Raw genomic sequence first — 18,187 nt, 5'->3', positions numbered from 1 at the left:
CCCATTCTTAATTATGGAGCTGCTGACTTTCAACCAGTCACTGACGATCCAATCGCTGATTGATCCGCTGCGATCGGTCACAGGGACATTATTGATCAGCGCCACGGTCGCGCTCCGTTGCCGGGACCAGCATGCAAACACACCGCACCCCCGCTACCACCTCTACCATCACCACCTCTACCATCACCACCTCTCCCATCACCACCTCTACCACCACCACCACCTCTATCACCACCACCCACCTCTACCATCACCTCACCATCACCACCTCTACCCCCACACCACCACCTCTACCCACACCCACCTCTACCACTACCACCACCACCACTTCTACCACCACCACCTCTACCCTCACCACCACCTCTACCACCACCACACCACCACTTCTACCATCACACCACATTTACCATCACCTCTACCAACACCTCTACCATCACCACACACCTCTACCATCACCACCACCTCTACCATCACCACCACCTCTACTATCACCACCTCTACCATCACCACCACCTCTACAATCCCACCTCTACCACCACCTCTACCATCACCACCACCACCACATCTACCATCACCACCACCTCTACCATCACCACCACCTCTACCACCACTTCTATCACCACACCACCTCTACCATCACCTCTACTACCACCACCAACACCTCTACCATTACCACCACTTCTACCACCACTTCTACCGCCACCACCACTGTCGCCACCACCACCACCATCAACGATCACCTCTACCAACACCACCACCACCACCGCCACCACCTCTACCTCTACCACCACCTCTACCACCACCGCCACCACCCATCAACGATCACCACCGCCACCAACACCACCTCTACCACCACCAACACCTCTACCACCACCACCTCTACCACCACCACCACCGCCACCACCACCCATCAACCATCACCACCAACCACCCAACCACGATCCACCATCAAACATTAACCACCATCATCCACCATCAATCACCACCATCATCCACCATCATCCACCATCAATCACCACTATCAACTAGGGGTGTAAAGGTACACATATCCGTACTGAACCGTTTCAGTACTGGACCTAAGGTTCAGTATGGCTGTGACCGAACGTATACAACGGTACGTTCGTTAACCACTAACGAACGCACATGCAGAACTGCGTGCAGAATTGAATTCAAACTCGATTATTCATTTCAATATAGAATATTCGTTGACAGCCATACAAGTACAATTAGTTACTGCAGTGCACACTAAATCACCCCTGAGTGGAACATGGAAAGCCAAACTTTCTCCACTGTACCTAAAACCCGTACCGAACCGTGACTTCAAACCGAGGTACGTACCGAACGGTGGTTTTTGTGTACTGTTACCAACCACCACCATCAACAGCACCATCAACCATCAACCACCGTCAACCACCACCATCCACCATCCACAATCAATCATTAACCACCATCCACTACCCACCTGTTTGCAGCACAGCTTGGAATAACAAGGCCTGCTCAAGGCCTGCGTCTCCTAAATGGTCCCATGACCCTGAAATTATGTTTGTTTTGGTTCTCACACTAGGGAAGGAAAATAAATCACCTTTCTTTAGGTGTTGGGAGTGATTCATCCAAACCTTTGTTGAAATGAAGACAAACTCACACAGTGAGAATCTCTCAGTATATAGTAAAAACATCTTTACACCATAATCCCTATTTCAGTGGCACTTTTGACCAAAAGCCCCCGTTCATTTACAAAACCTGCTCCACACAAATAATCTGCAAAATCCGGTTATACAATAAAAACAACACTAATAGTAAATGTTGAAAAACACAAGTGATCAGCCCCATGTTGTGCTTGATGTGCTACATCCCTATGAATTAATAATTAACTGAATTCGATTAGCAGCACAACCGCAATGTAAAATCTCAAACATCACTTGTTTGAAGGATGGCTGTAAAAAATAAATAAATAAATATATATATATATATATATATATATTTCTTTTTTTTAATCCAAGGGCCTGTGTTTTCCTACCAGGCTCTGCTGAATGACAAACAGCGTAGGTCGCGGTGGTGGTGATAAGGAGAAGCGCGGCAGAGGCCGGGAGATTGGAATTAGAATATACAAGAGGGGGGACATGGCGGAGGGAGGCCATCAAGGCTGTGCCACTTCAGATCGGCACGGCAACCGGCCTCGCTCCTCTGACGAAAGTCTCCTCTCGCATTGCCGTCGCCATGGCAACCGCGGTGATGAGAACCCACAGCAGGGTAAACAAGGTTGCCCTGAACGACGCGCATGAGAGGAGAAGGGGACAGGCAAACGAGGGAGGATAAAGGGTACTTCTAGGTCGAAAGATAGCGCGATTAGGGTGTGTGTGTGTGATGGAGGGGAGGGGAGGGGGGCTAGGGGTGACAACGACACAGAAGGGAGGACAAATAAATAAAGGCTAAAACAAAGGATGAGTACTAGGTGCCTGTTGAATGCTGGCGCTGCCTCGAGAGCAGATGTAGGAGCAGAGAGAAAATACCTCCCTCTAAGCCTAAACCGCTCTGACACACTGTAGTCATCTCTCTCTCTCTCTCTCTCTCTCCTCTCTCCCTCTCCTCTCTCTCCCTCTCTCTCTCTCTCCCTCTCTCTCTCCCTCTCTCTCTCTCCCTCTCTCTCCCTCTCTCTCCCTCTCTCTCCTCTCTCTCCCTCCCTCTCCCTCCCTCTCCCTCTCTCTCCCTCTCTCTCCCTCTCTCTCTCTCTCCCTCTCTCTCTCCCCCCCCCTCCTCCTTCTCTCTCCCAGGCTTGTTTACAAAAACACAGTAACATATTGTGCGAAAATAATACACAAAGCTAAGGCTGCGCTTTCGATAACAGCCCACCACTCTGATGATATGTTTTGTTTTGTATATGTGTTTTTCCTCCCCAAGCCCCTACTTGATTTGCAAGTACGCACAGTGATGGTAAATACAATCATTCCCATGACTAGATCAACAGAAACGGTGCTCACGTTGCCCCTGTTACACAGACAGTGTCTATTTCCTGGCTGGCTCCTCATGTATGCACGCCCTCTTGCTCACGTCGACATGAGCGCACATCCACACACAGTTAATCTTTCTGCTCTGCGATGCCACGGGGGGATTTTCGCCCGGGATTATGAGATATTAAATCCATAGATTATCCAATCAAATCACAGTACGACCCCTTCCCCATAACGCCTGACCCCCATCCCATCAATGTCCATATACAACATCCCCTCTCACCATGTAAAACGCACATGAACCTGATTCTGATTTACCCGGGAGCTTGTCGTGGCTAAATGTGTCTTTAGATAGAGGCTTGGGGAGGAGAGGGGTGTGGAGATCCTTCATAATTACATTTTTTCTCTCTCTCTCTCTCTCTCCACTCTATTCTCTGCCTCTCTGAACCACAGCATGGCTGATAATCTCTCTCTCTCTCACTCTCTCCCTCTCTCGCTCTCTCCCTCCTCTCATCTATCTGTCTCTCTCTCTGTCGCTCTCTTTCTCTCTCTGTCTCTGTCTCTCCCTCTCTTTCTCTCTCTCTCTGGCCCTTGTCATTAAGTCCCAAACCAGCCTGGCCCCTGAGAGGGGGGCCACACATTTCTTGATGTTGTGTCTCTCTCCAATTTCACTCCCTTCTGCCCCCGTCGTCTGCCCAGAGAGAGAGAGAGAGAGAGGCAGTGATTCTGAACGGTAAATATATATCAGCAGAGACCATCTCTATCCGGCTCTTTCAAGAGCATTTACAAGAGGGAGGTAGGAGGAGATGGGTGGAGGGGTTGCAGGGGGCACAAGACAATTTTCCCTCTTCGCCTCCCTCCGCTCCATCACACAGTGCTGGTCATTGCATCGTGCCGGTTACCTAGCAACCAGGCATCCCTCGTCCCCGCCGTCTCCAGGCAACGAGACCTGCGACCATAATCAACCTGCCATCCCATCCCCTCCTCTACGCCTCTCCTCGCCTCTCCTCTTCCCGCTTCCTCCGCCTCTCCATCTCCATCACACACACGCGCACACACGTGCACACACATGCATGCACTTACATTGGGGCACACACTTGTGAATACACCTGGGAGACACAGGTGGTAATCGCTCCATTCAGAAACGTGGAAACGAGGGGGGGGAAAGCACAAAGACTTTAATAGACACAGAGGAGAAGGGTGCGAGCCCCACACACACAAAGGGATGAGAGGGAAAAACAAAAAACAAAGCACAAAAGGAAGCAGGAGAGAGAAGCCCACAGAATCAAATCCACTCACTCCCTTTGAACGTTTCTACGACATAGACGCACACAGTGAGCCTGGAGGACGAGCTGTACCCTCTCGTACAGTCAGCCGGTCCACTGAATCAATCAAACACAAAGAGACAGACTCGCCTATGCCTGTAAAGTTCGATAATCTGTAATCAATGACCCTGTCTTCCAAGTGTCAATGCTGCTTCCTAGTCATGCACTGCCTCTCTTACATTCAGTATGTTCTTCTGGGCGGGGGTGGGGGGTTATTATTATTATTCTTTTTTTTTATAAAAAAAATTAAAGGAGGGATATTCAAAATCAAATGGTAAAATAAAGCTCAGGAGTTGACTGTATTGTCTGTTCTCCGTCAGCTGTTAAATATTCATGTTAAGTGATGTTTAACTACACTCTGTAGAGTGGAGGAGGAAAGAAGTGAATCATGGGTAGATTGCTCTGTGTGTGCGTGTGCATGTGCGTGTGCGTGCGTGTGTGTGTGTAGATGTCTGTGTCCTACTTTTTCTTGTTGTTGCGGTTTACTCTCTTTAATTCCACCAAAGTGCAATATATATACAGTACATATATACTGTATATTGCATACTATATATATATATATATAATATAACAATTATGCATATATGTCAGATCATCAGATTACACACATACTAGTCGAGTGCTACAGAGTTCTAAGAGGTTGATGAGTTTTACCATAAGAGCCTGTTTCCACTCTGGGCGCAAACATCAACACACACACACACACGTACACACACACTCCCTGAAACACACCATCTTTCTCTGTAACAGATGTCTGTATGTAAGCTGATAAACTTAATGCCCGTACATCCAACTCCCCCCCACCCCCTCTCTGAACCCCCCCCCCCCTTACTGCCACCCGCTGTTCATTATGTCAAACTTTCATTCATGTCTTTCTCCCCTCCCCCCACCCTCCTCCTCCTCCTCTCCCCCCCACCGTCCCACCCCCACCCCATTTTCATTCATCCAATTTCTTTCCAATTCACACCCATTTACCTCTGTCATAAATCCAATCTGCGTTCATCATTACAGTCACCCCCGAGTGACATGTAGAGCCCTTTCTCTCTCTCCCTCTCTCTCTCTCCCTCTCTCCTGTAGCATCACTCATTTACATTGATATGCGCACATATGCAAATTAATAGAATGCATGAATGCACACTTAACTCCAGATAGATCAGTCAAGTGAGCACACGCACCCAGATATACACTCAACATTATCATCAAACAAACACACACACACACACACACTCACTGATGGGAACATACCGGTAGACTAGATATAGAGTACTAGTCAGGGGATCGAGATCCGGTTCTATATGGACCCGGTTCCAAATTTCTCAAACCCCGAAAATCAAATCAACGAGAGTCATGTCTTTATATCATTATTAAAATCCAATAAAATTAGATTTCAAATTTAAATTGTGATAATAATAATAATAATAATAATAATAATAATAATAATAATAATAATAATAATAATAATAATAATAATAATAATAATAATAATAATAATAATAATAATTGTCTCTTGTCAATCAAATGTATATTATTATTGTATTGTATATTGTTATGGTAAACGAGAAAATTGATACCAAATAATAATAATAATAGAGGAGTATCGACAGTGGAATCGGATCGTAAAGCAGTCTCGTAAATGGTATCAATCTCGAAGAATGAACCTACATCACCTACTGCTGCTTAGGAGCTTATTAACATCACCCTACTGCTGCTTAGGAGCTTATTAACATCACCCTACTGCTGCTTAGGAGCTTATTAACATCACCATACTGCTTCTTAGGAGCTTATTAACATCACCATACTGCTTCTTAGGAGCTTATTAACATCACATTCTACTGGTTGTAACTGAATGTACAAACCTGCACACATAAGAAAATAAATATATATATATAGATTATATGTAGACTATAGCACCTTTTGCTGTTTCCTTTTCTTTTGGTTGAAATCATAGTAGAACCTTAGTAAATAATTGTTCTAGTACTCTATCACTGTAGCTTAATACTGTATATTGAATCAAGGAACCATTATATGTTTGACAGACCTAATCCAAGCTCCTAAGATATAATACAGTCTGAGAAGAAACAAAAGAAGTTAGCTATACAGTACATTTAGCCTTTTTATGGGTTCTGGGTTGAAATCACAAATAGTATTCTATTACTATAACTTCATACCTTTAAACAAGGACCCATTATATATCTTGTAAAGACCGGTTCCAAGCATTAGGGATGTGCTATTAATATCCTATGCATTTATTTCAGACTATTGATAAAGGCCTTACGGTCTGCTCTGCGAGCTCTGACTCTTCTGTCTGAGTAAATGTCAAGCTTAGCACCCCCATAAAAAGAAGGCTCTTCCCTCTCGTATGGACAGCTTACACACATATTAGAGCACAAACAGCAGAGATTTCTACTCTCCTGTACTGTAGATGGCTTAGGCAGAAACCTGAGAGAATGGATTTTCTGTCTTAACAAAGATCTCATAAGCTCCATCAACTCCAATCCACAGCTCTGAATGTGGATTCTCCCCTTGGTCGGCACAGACACACACGTGAATGCATGCGCACGCACACGCACGTACGTACACACATATGCATACACACACACACACAAGCCATCCCCCCCTTCAGTAAGCCATGTCAGTCTGAACACCTGCCCTCCCCTCCCCCACTGCACACACACTAACACACACACACACACAGAACTACATTCTCACTCGTGTTCAATCTCACGCCCATAAACATTTACTACATCTACATTATCTGCCCCAGGGAGGAAAAAATATCACCAAAGGTTTGCTCTAAAAATAGAAACGTCATTCAAACGCCAACCTCAGTTGAGTGTTTCCAGCTGATGTCTCCTAACGAGGGACCGTTTCTGGCATCTCTATAAGAGCACAGATCAACTGTAATAGTAACACAATAACTCAATCAAGCGGTTGGGATACATCAGCGAGGACAGCCTCTATAAACTAAATATATATCTTTTTAATTTAACAGAACCTAGAGTTTTAACCCTTTCAGGTGTGCTCTACGTATTTTTGGAATGATTTCACAGAACTCTATATTTTGTCACCCATTAGCTTTCAATGGCCAGGGGCCATTGTGACATCATCATTGGAATACATCTGAAAGGGATTTAAAGGGATAGTTATTTATTTTTGGATGTTAAATTGTATGAAATACTTGCCAGTAGTGTAGTAGATGCAACGCTATTAGCTTACTTACAGAGTCCCGTGGTCGTTCTGGCCAGTTTCCGAGGGAACCGGAAAGCAAAAAACGTTTCAATCCACACCACAACATGCAGGCAAAAGGGTCACCTATTTTTAACACAAAATCATTGTCCTTCAGCACTTTGGATTCTGCACTCACTTGGCACAATTATTTTCCTTGAAAAAAGCTGGTGTATTACTACGTGCTGGAGCCGTTTCAGAGGTAACGCAGCCGACTGTTCTAGGGGGACCATGGTTTTGTTTTGGAGGTGGTTAACCCTTTGTCTGTATGTTGTGGTGTGGATTAAAATCTTTTTTGGTTTCGTTACCCCATTTCTGCCATCTGATGCCCGTCTAAAGCCTCCCAGTTCACTCAGAACCCAGCCAGAACTCCGACCACGGGACTCGGTAAGTAAGCTAACAGCTTTTCTACGACTACTGGCAGGTATTTCATACAACTTAACGTCCGAGAATCCAAACTACCCCTTTAAATCCGCTATAGACTGCAAAGAGGCTCTGTGGCCACAGAGCTCTGACCAGCCCCAGACACATTGGCCTGGCAACAGGACTCCAGCCGCCGGATATAGTACAGAGATAGAATGATAACAACAGAGGACACGGAGGACAAGATGTCCAGAGCAGGACGGAACAGGGAATGCAGCTGGTGAGTGAATCTTTGTTGTTGGTGTTGATGCCCCACCCCCCCCACCCCTGCTTCTCCTGCATGTTCTGTTCCAGTCCCCATTCACATCACTTTGCCTTGGAGTGAAACTAAGGTTATTTTTGTTTTACTGGCTTATTTTCTCCCCCCCCCCCATCTCGCTCCCCTCCTCGTCTGGATGTTTTTTTTCTCTCCACGCTACTTCCTCCTCTACTCTCGCTCAGACGGACTCTCACTCTCTCTCACCTGAAATTAAGCATAAGACCAGGTGCCGCTCCGAGTCGGCGCCATCTGTTCACCCCTCCCTCCTCGCCTTTTTCTCTCTCTCTCTCTCTCTCTCTCTCTCTCTCTTTCTTTTCTCTTTTCGTCCTCCTTCTCCCCGTCTACATATGCCTTTCAGCCTCCCATCTATTGTTATGGGAGGAGGGTGGGGGGTTCTAAAACGCATTTATGCTACATTTCCTCCACCACGCTTCACGAGAGGGGGGGGGGGGGGGGGAACTGCTGAAAATCATAAGAAGACACAAGAAAGCGAAACGGAGTGTTAACGACTTCCTTCAGCGCTCTGTATTCAGGTGTGCATTGGTCTGTTCTCTCCTCTCGTTCCCCGTAATTGCTTCCATGTTATTTCTTTTGTACCGTCCCGGCCCTTAGATGCCAAAGTTAATTATTCTTTGGCAGCGCAGGTGCAATTAGATGACAATTACACCACAGCTGGTAGCAGGGGTGGGTGGCGGCTCTTGTCTGAGTGTGTGTGTATATACATTTGTGTATATGCGCGTGTATGTTTGAGCGGGTGTGTGGGGGTGGGTGGTGGGGGGTATGTGGAGGGGTGGGGGTTGTTAATAAGATGGTTTTCATTTTGGGGGGTGGAGGGGGGTTGGGAGAGGGGATTTAGGCTGTGCTAGGGGGGTGTGCGTGTGTGTGGGGGGGGGGGTGTTCCTGGACGCTTTTACAAGGCTTATAGAGGTAAGAGGGTGTGTGGAGGAGAGCCACTGGGGAGATGGGGAGAGGAGAGGAGAGAGAGAGAGAGCTTTAGGAGCGACGGGGATCCAGCCTGCTGAGCTCCTCCAAAAGGCCACGGAGGTCAGACTACTGTCATGCTAATAATGGGATTTATATACTGCTGCTACGACCCCCCACCTCCTCCTCCATCGCCCACCTCCTCCACTTCCCCAAAACCCTGCCTACCATGGCACACATACACTAGTAGTCTCTTCCCTTTTACCCTCCGAGATACTGTAGTCCGGAACGGACAGAAAAAAGAAAGAAAGAAAGAAATTATTGATATTTCAGCTAAATTTGCAAAGAGGGAAACGGTATAGGGCCAAAACCTTGTTAGTGAAAAGAGGAAGGAGGCAGAACACCAGGGAGAGGAAATTATTATGTACAGCATATATATAATAGGAGTCAGGGAACACGCTTGTCTCAATGATTCTTTTCCTCGTCTCCCATAGAGTCTGTTTCTATAGAGACGTGGCTGTCGCATCATATTCGGCTCTGTAAATGTCACTTGGCGGCGCACCTGCTGCCTGGTTATGCTAATAAAGCCAGGTTTAACTCTGATTAGGATGTATGAGAGAGAGAGAGAGAGAGAGAGAGAGAGAGAGAGAGAGAGAGAGAGAGAGAGAGAGAGGAAAGAGAGAGAGAGAGAGAGAGAGACAGACAAAGAGAGACAGACAGAGAAAGAGAGACAGACAGAGTGGCTATGGGGGAGAGAGAGAACTCCAAAGTGACCCCCACGTGCCTCTAAGCTGTCTCTGGACCAGAGAAGCGTAGCAAGATGAGTCAGGCCTCAACTGGACGGATGTGTCTGGATGTATCACATATGAAACACGGGAGCAAAGCATCCTCTGACCTTTTTTTAGGACTTATCAGCTAAAGGGGAAGTCAGGCCCACATGTCAGACCCAGTTAGTTTCCCTATGTCACTGTGTGTGTGTGTGTGTGTGTGTGTGTGTGTGTGTGTGTGTGTGTGTGTGTGTGTGTGTGTGTGTGTGTGTGTGTGTGTGTGTGTGTGTGTGTGAGTGAGTGTGTGTGAGTGCGTGTGTGCGCGTGCAGTGAGGTAGAATGCCACCTATTTTTCTCTCTCTGTATGTGAGCTGTCGAGCGTCGCTGGTGACTCAGAGAGATGGAGACAAACTCACCCCTGGTAGTGTCTTCTGCTCATGCAATGCATTCTGGGCCTTGAGGGCGGACTCACGGGCGCAGTATGTCAGGAAGGCACAGCCTAGAGAGAGAGATGGGGGGGGGGGGGGGCAGAAGAATCAGCCCACCACGGGACAGGTGAATACCGCTTATCCTCTCCATGCCAAATCTTATATGCCAGGTCCATGCACTTTGTATCAACACAATGGTGATTTGATACAATGGTCGGTTGTCTTCTGGTTGGTTATTGTGGCTCCATCAGAAGGCCTTTGTCAGGCCTTTAATGCAAATACGATTTTTTTTACGGATTAGAATAAATTTTTTCTAATGAAGGTTAAAATGGTTAAATTAAAAACTATAAACGGCCTACTGCTGAATGCTTGATGAGATCATCCTAAAGCTCATGAAAGATTGAAGAAGACTTTAATGTCTGGAAAGGCTTCACTGATTAGAGAGAGGTCTAAATTACTCTTTAAATACCATGCCGTTCAAGCAAAAATGTATGCAGCCCCTTATAATAGAGGAAGCCTTCATTAACCTTTAGGGCTTCCACAGAATCATGAATATGTAAATGTATGGAGAATAGGTGTTATAGTAATACTATCTGGCCTGTATATGCCACAGAAATTATTGATGGTTGATGTAGATTCATGGCGGCTATAATTCGGCACTGATAACATTTTCTACTACTCCACCGTGGCCATTATCTATAGCCTAGATCGGTGTAGCTACTGGCCACATTCGGCACCATTTCATCCCACCATGGCACACATAATAATTTATGTGGGTTTGTAGGATTGTGCCGAGAGCTTTGTGCAGTAACATAATGAAATAGTATACGAGTAACTGCGAGGCATTTAGAAGGCCAGGCCTACAACTTTTCCTTCACCTGTAGGCCTCTCCTGTAACCTATACTTTATTAAAAAAAAAAAAAAACGCCTCCCTCACCTTTGTGCATCCCAGTGTATTTGTCCTTTATAACAGTCAACTCGTAGATCTTCCCGAACTGTTCGAAGATGGGCTTCAGGTCCTTCTCCTCCAAATTTCGGGGTATCTGCCCGATGAAGAGTTTGATGGCGTCGGCCTCCTTCATTGAGAAGTCGTGAGGGTGGGAGCGACCCGCTGCGTCCCGAGGAATGACACTGAAATTGGTCAGGTGAAGCGGACAGGACCCAGGACCCAGGTCCTCAAGTCGAGAGACGAGGAGCAGAGGCGTTCACACTGTGCAGGAAACGACAGTGAGAAGCAGGTGTTTCATTTTCAAATGGGACATGATGAGGGGAGTGACATGTAAACGGGCTGCCGCTGGTATTGGCTGGAATAACGTGTTAATTATTCTGTTTGGTTATAGGCCTATAATTATAATATACATTTTTGTTGCATAGCCTATTCTATAACAAATGTGATCATTGAATAAACAAGAAATAAAATAATGTTAAGTAGAGGTGCATAAAATTGTGATCTGCCATAGCTAATGTTTTTGGCATGCCATTGCAATCATAATTCATAGCTGAGGAATCTGCTTTGCCCTGAATCCTTACTGCCTCTTGATTAAATATTAACACATTTAGGCAACATCACATTGCCATATAAACATTAGTAATGACAAAATCCTTTGTTGGTCTGTCCTCTGTAGGGTCTGGTGGAGCCCGTAGCCTACGGTAATGTGACAGTGTCAACATAGACCCCAACGGCCCCTTTGTCAAGGCAGGGTGACAACAATGACTACAACATAATTTTACTAAATGTTCAATAAATGACAAATTACCTGTGGTTTTCTTCCCTCGCAGTGAATCGGTGAAATTTGTAGATGGTGTCCCTTTCGTATGCCCCACTATTCAGCCTGTTTAATTATTAGAATTTTGTCATTAAATTAATGCGAGTGTGTGTGTGTGAGCCTTGAATCATATAACAAGTTAGGCCTACCCCCCTATAGCAACGCAAGTAACAAATCCAGCGACGGTCCTTTATCCGGCATGAGCGTGTTTTCTGTATCCTTGTCTTTTCTGTGCTCTTTGTTGACAGACCTTTCCCCACTATAATAACCGTGTTCCCCCCAAAATAAATAAATCAAAAAAATGACAATATATCAAGGAATATATTATAATTTAAGCTCCTTTCAGTAGGCTACTGGGTATGGGCAGTCGCTGTGTTGGTTCTCCTCTCCCTCTGTGTAGGCTACTCCTTTGACGTCGTAAGCCGGTGTCTCCCTCCCTGTCGATCTCAGCTCCATCCCTCCCCTGGGTTGTTGTACGAGCCGTGATGTCTACCGCCAGGGACCGTCTCGAAAGAACTAGCCAGGCTCAAGGCAGACTGACTGTCGAGGCAGCCTTTTAAAATGCGACAATGACCGTAAATATCTGAATGTGAAAATGGGTAATTATAGCCTATACTGTGCCCCAATATATAGCCTACAATAGTCAATTTCCTTAAGTGAGACACTGAAGAACTGTAGCCTAAATTCTAGGTCACGTCATATTAATCATAATAAGCCGAGCGTTGTTGTTGTTGTTTGATAATATATAGGCTGCTATGCGTATGGCAACTTCAGCATAGAATATAGTAGAATAAAAATGTATTGGGAAACGGCAACAGATGTTTATTTTCTTATGGTCGTGTTTTTGCTTTTCATGTCAGTGGTGCACAAGTTGACGGTCCCCGAGATCAAGGGATGCAAATCCGTCTTTTGTTCTCGCAGTAGCGCTGGCCGTGGTGCTGAAATGGTTGTCGACGCGTCGTGACTGTCACATTTCCCGCTTCACAGAGAGTATTTCTTCTCGGAGCAGCTCATAATTTGTGTTCAGTCTATTCGCAAATTCAGACGTTATAAATACCATAATTCGAGAGGACACACGCCCACGTCAACATTAAGGCTACAAGCGAACATGTAAACAATGAGCCCACATGACAGCAATCGGCACACACCCGACATGCGCACACCTCATCTGGGGCTCCAGCACTTCAAAGAGTCACGATCAGTAGCTTGCTGCCAGTACACACTGATGCAACGAATGTAACATTACTAACACCCATTTTCCGATTCAGACATGTCTAAGCTCTTGCCAGAAGCAAATATGTGAATGCAATTCAAATGTTTTGTTTTTTTGTACTGCTGTACCGAATAACTTCTTAGTTTGCCTCGAATGGTATAAGATTACCATCTGCCATCAATCCCTAAATCCTATCCTTCGACCCCTCGTTCCTAATCTACACGCATGACTAAAGGATTTAGGGCTTCATCCACCCTTGGTCATTTTACAATATACGGACATAAATGTAGCCCACCACAGCGTCATACATAATCTGACATTTTAAGAACCTAACCAACAACGACATCTGGTGACAGTGACCGCATGTAACCTAATACCACTGGTAGTTTTTTTATGGCATCATTTAAAAATCGGATCACTCTCTCCCATCGTTGTCAAACATTGATTGCTTTTTGTAAAATAAGTAATTACATGAGCAATGTACGAGGAAGGTAACCAACACATAACGTAAGGGAGGGTGCACAGACTTCTGAGAATATTAGCTTGAACTGGTGACCGACACCATTAATTGGAATAATAATCGCTGTCAACAAGGAAATCAATTAACTAAGCCAATCATTAAACAAAATGATCAAATAAAACGCAGGAAAATAAACTTTAAATGAGTGGAGTAATGTTTTATTGTACAGAACATTTAAATATCTGATCATTTTTCACACACATCACAAATTGGCCATGGGTAACATAACAGTGCACATTCCATACTCATAGATATGCTGCTAATAGTTGGTGTTTGGTAACAGTCAGAGAGACATGAATGAATAAGTGGAGAGAAAAACAAATGAAATGGGGATGGAGGAAAGAGGGGGTTTAAACATAGGATATGCAAGGTTGAGAGAGGGGGGTGGGATTGAGAGAGGGGGGGGGGGGTTGACCAGTAGACTATGAAAGGTTGAGAGGGGAGGGTTAACCAGTAGGCTATGAAAGCCAAGGTTGAGAGAGGGGGTGGGATTGAGAGAGAGAGAGGGGGGGGGTTGACCAGTGCTATGAAAATACTAATATATGCTCCCTTATCCTGGTTCTACTTACACTGTTATTGACTGGCTGTCTCATTCTGCTCTTCTGTAGGTCTTCTTGAGGTTCAATTCCTGTTCTCTCTCACACACACACACACACACACACACACACACACACACACACACACACACACAAAGAGGAGAGCTAAATGAACAACATTTTGAAGTTTCTTTCCTATTGCATTTTAAAGTACTTTTGAAATTGACAAAAGCTCAGTTTCACAGAACACATCGTGAAACCATGGGGCAATTACCATTGGGTATTGAGGACAGTTCCCGTGTTTATGAGCATCATCTAGCTGGAGTTCTCGCGCCTCTTCTCAGAAGCTACTGGCACCACATCAAAGAGATGTCAAGGTTGTGAATCCCTAAGGATGGGGGGGGGGCGGGGGGGAAGGTCCTACAACAAGATGGAGAGGTAAAATTAGTTTACAACACATACAGCAGACATTATGTAAACACTGCAGATCACACGTCATCATATGTCTAACAGGGCTGATTTCATTATTGCACATCGACGCTGCAATGATAATGCCATTATTTCTCGCAAGAATAAAGGTCTCGAGACTGAGTCCACGACTGTTATAGCTAACGTTTATAGGCTGCATTGATGAGACATCATTTTGGGAGCTTCCAATCACAATTCGACATTTCTCAGATGGGCGGGAGGAAAGGCGCGTGCACGCAGACGAGGGAGAGATAAAAGCACACGATGTTGATTCTGCCGGAGCTACTAACTAGGATACATTCAGGAAACAATCAAAACGTAGAATCACATTCCAGGAGAAAAAAAAACGGGCAAACCTGCCCAATGCAGTAACGCCAGGCTACCACTGCTATGGTCCTGTGAGTAAATAATATGCTGAGACGTTTTACTGACATCTGGCGACGCCAACTTGAAGTGCCTGAAAGATCATATACTTTCATTCTGACAGTGAGTAGGCTACTGGCTCGATGCCTTAGTTTTCCTAGCCTGCCTACCCCTAAAAGGTTTAGACAAAAACACCTAAACAGCTATTAATAATGTCAATTAGCCCGCCACACAGCGACTATAATTCTAAATAAAAGCATTTTGAATTATGTATAGCATGGCACAAGTCGTGATGTTTCCATTTGTCCAAACCCAGTGGGCCTGACGCAGCCAACTTTTGCATTTTGATTTCAATGCACATTTATACGATTCAGATTCTGCCTTTAACAGCAGAGTAATAGATCAAATTGACAGCCGCCACGTTACTAGTTTTCATAACTATTCCATTTGGACTCTACTTTTACACGTTTGAAAACCTTTTGCCTGAATTCACTAGGCCTATTTTAACAATTTCAACAAAGTTAACATTATACGGGAAGGGAATGTAAGGCAGCAAGCCTTTGACTTGGAAGTTGGAACAGTGTAGATGTTTTACTTTACTATAGATACTTTTACACTTTTGAAAACCCTTTGCCTGGATTGACTATTTTAACACTTTCAACAAAGTTAACTAATCAACTCACCTAACTACATCACAATTAGAATACCAACATTTTAATTTTAAAATGTACTAAACCCAATCAGCATCCAAAATAAAGTATACCTGATAGTATATGAGCTAATCTAAACTAAACCATACATTAAATCAAATCCAGCACTGTGTCAAACTGTGCAATAACATTAACATAACGGATATAGCCTATAGCCTACATAAATTTTGCACAATATTTCAAAAATATTTATTTATTTATAGAGAATATTTTTGAATAAGGGAACACTACAAGGGTAACATAGGTAAACTCACAATGTGGTTAAGTGGGCTATTCTTTGTTTTTAATAAGTTTTATAATTAACCATGTTGCATCAATAAGGGTCAACTCTTAAACTGGATTAAATTCTGGTACACCAAACTTTACATTTTGTTTAAAACCAAGCAATATTAAGTGTAATCCTCTCTTTAAATCTCAATTTAGCTTTTACTCTAAACCTAGATTTGCTCCAAATTTTTTAACTCCAGTTTAAAAAGTGATCAGGGATTAATAAACTGAGATTTTCTTTTTGTAATAGCTGCATTTCAGATGGATGGAACAGAACGAGAGTTCCTCAGAGAGCGATGTGGGGCAGAATCAGCCCAATTTAGTTGTAAGATGAAAGATATTTCTCAAGAAGTGAAATTTGAGCATGCTCGGTCAAGCCATGAGTTGACAGAAAGTAACATTAGCTAGCCAACACCAGGCAGCAGAGCAGAGGAACTTTAACCTTTGGCCAGTTAGTTAGATCAACTCAACTGTAACAAAGTAATACAAATACAAATATTATATAATTTTAACAGGCAATTTTTTTCATTAAACTTAGATTTACTGAACTACGATTAGATTAGAGTTGTGCATCATAGCTCAGGTTAATACATTCTTTTAAATGTACTACATTTAAATTAGGGATGCTCGATATTGGCTTTTTTACCGATACCGATATTCCGATATTGTCCAACTCTTAATTTCCGATACCGATATATGCAGGGTTTCCCCCCCCCCCCCCCCCAAAACTGAATAATTTCAGGTAACTAATAATTTCACTGGATATATATATAACAAATATTGTTATTGTTTTTTTATTTTATTTTACCGATATTTTCCGATATCACATTTTACTCGGTCGGTAATATAGGACATCCCTAATTTAAATCTATATGAACTCATCTCTAGAGCACATACAAAAAAAATCATGCCCTGTTGGTGCACCCTATGTTTAGCTAAATTGCACTCTCACCAAAATCCTGGGTACATCTAGTTTCAAGTTGCATGCTTACTTTTTCACAATCCTTTCCCTTTTCATGTTTGAATGAGGAGAAAGAGTGCGTGTGTCTGGGACGGATAACCCTAGAGACAACATTTTAAGTTAAATTGTACTTTATGAATCATCTTGGAGAAATGTAACGTTAAATTGAACTTTAAGTCATACTTTATTAATCCCCATGAGGAAGTGTGTCCTCTGCATGTGACCCGTCCTAAGCATTTAGGAGCAGTGGGCAGCCACTCAGTGCGGCACCCGGGACCAACTCCAGCTGTAATGCCAGTACTTCGGTCAGATGCATTGGCAAGAGTATACCTAGCATGCATGTCTTTTTAAGACCATCAACAACAAATGATGACACCACCAAATAATGTCAACTAGCCTGCCACACACAGAGTAAAATTCCAAATAAAAGCATTTTGAATTATGCAGCATGGCACAAGTCATGATATTTCCATTTATACAAACCCAGTGGGCCTGACGCAGCAAACTTTTGAATTTTGATTGCAATGCACATTTACGATTCAGATTCTGCCTTTAACAGCCGAATAATAGATCAAATTGATAGCCGCCATGTTACTATTTTTCTTCTAACTATTCAATTTGGACTCTACTTTTACACTTTTGAAAACCTTTTGCCTGAATTCACTAGACCTATTTTAACAATTTCAACAAAGTTAACATTATACGGGAAGGGAATGTAATGCAGCAAGCCTTTGACTTGGAACAGTGTGTAGATGTTATTGTAGGATAATTGTACCAAATGAAACTACACTGGAACAAGTTCATTTGAGAATCCTATAGGGCACACAAGAGTTAAGAGTACCTCTGGTCTTAGAAAAGTAATCAATTATGTTTGATGAACTTGAGCAAAGGTGCATTTGAATCACAGGATTTCGCTATTCCAGATCCTTGTCGCATAAACTCCTCTTCCAATCAAAGGTTAAAAATGAAGAGTAGTCTACTGCCTGTCAAACTGTAATAGAAAATTGGAAACAAATTGGAATTCTGGAGAGTACGGTGACAGCAATATGATTGGCAACCTGACTACGGTCTTCTTTACAGTTGGAAC

At 43.8% G+C, this 18,187-nt stretch overlaps 1 protein-coding gene across 1 annotated transcript in view; it reads right to left on the bottom strand.

Annotated features, from left to right (window-relative positions):
* Positions 1-11,378, bottom strand: part of celf3a (cugbp, Elav-like family member 3a) — a gene marked incomplete at its 5' end in the record, with an annotated part of 58,588 nt that extends 47,210 nt beyond the window's left edge. The window contains 2 exons of the mRNA XM_084312818.1: positions 10,285-10,367; positions 11,234-11,378. Coding sequence (XP_084168944.1) covers positions 10,285-10,367; positions 11,234-11,378 — 228 coding nt within the window. The remainder of the gene's footprint in view (positions 1-10,284; positions 10,368-11,233) is intronic.
* Positions 11,379-18,187: the final 6,809 nt, after the last annotated feature.

This window comes from Notolepis coatsorum (assembly GCF_963971535.1).
Source record: "Notolepis coatsorum genome assembly, chromosome: 4".
NCBI classification, from domain to species: domain Eukaryota; kingdom Metazoa; phylum Chordata; class Actinopteri; order Aulopiformes; family Paralepididae; genus Notolepis; species Notolepis coatsorum.
The sequence above is the reverse complement of the archived record's forward strand: the minus strand, read 5'-3'. Positions and strand labels throughout refer to the sequence as shown.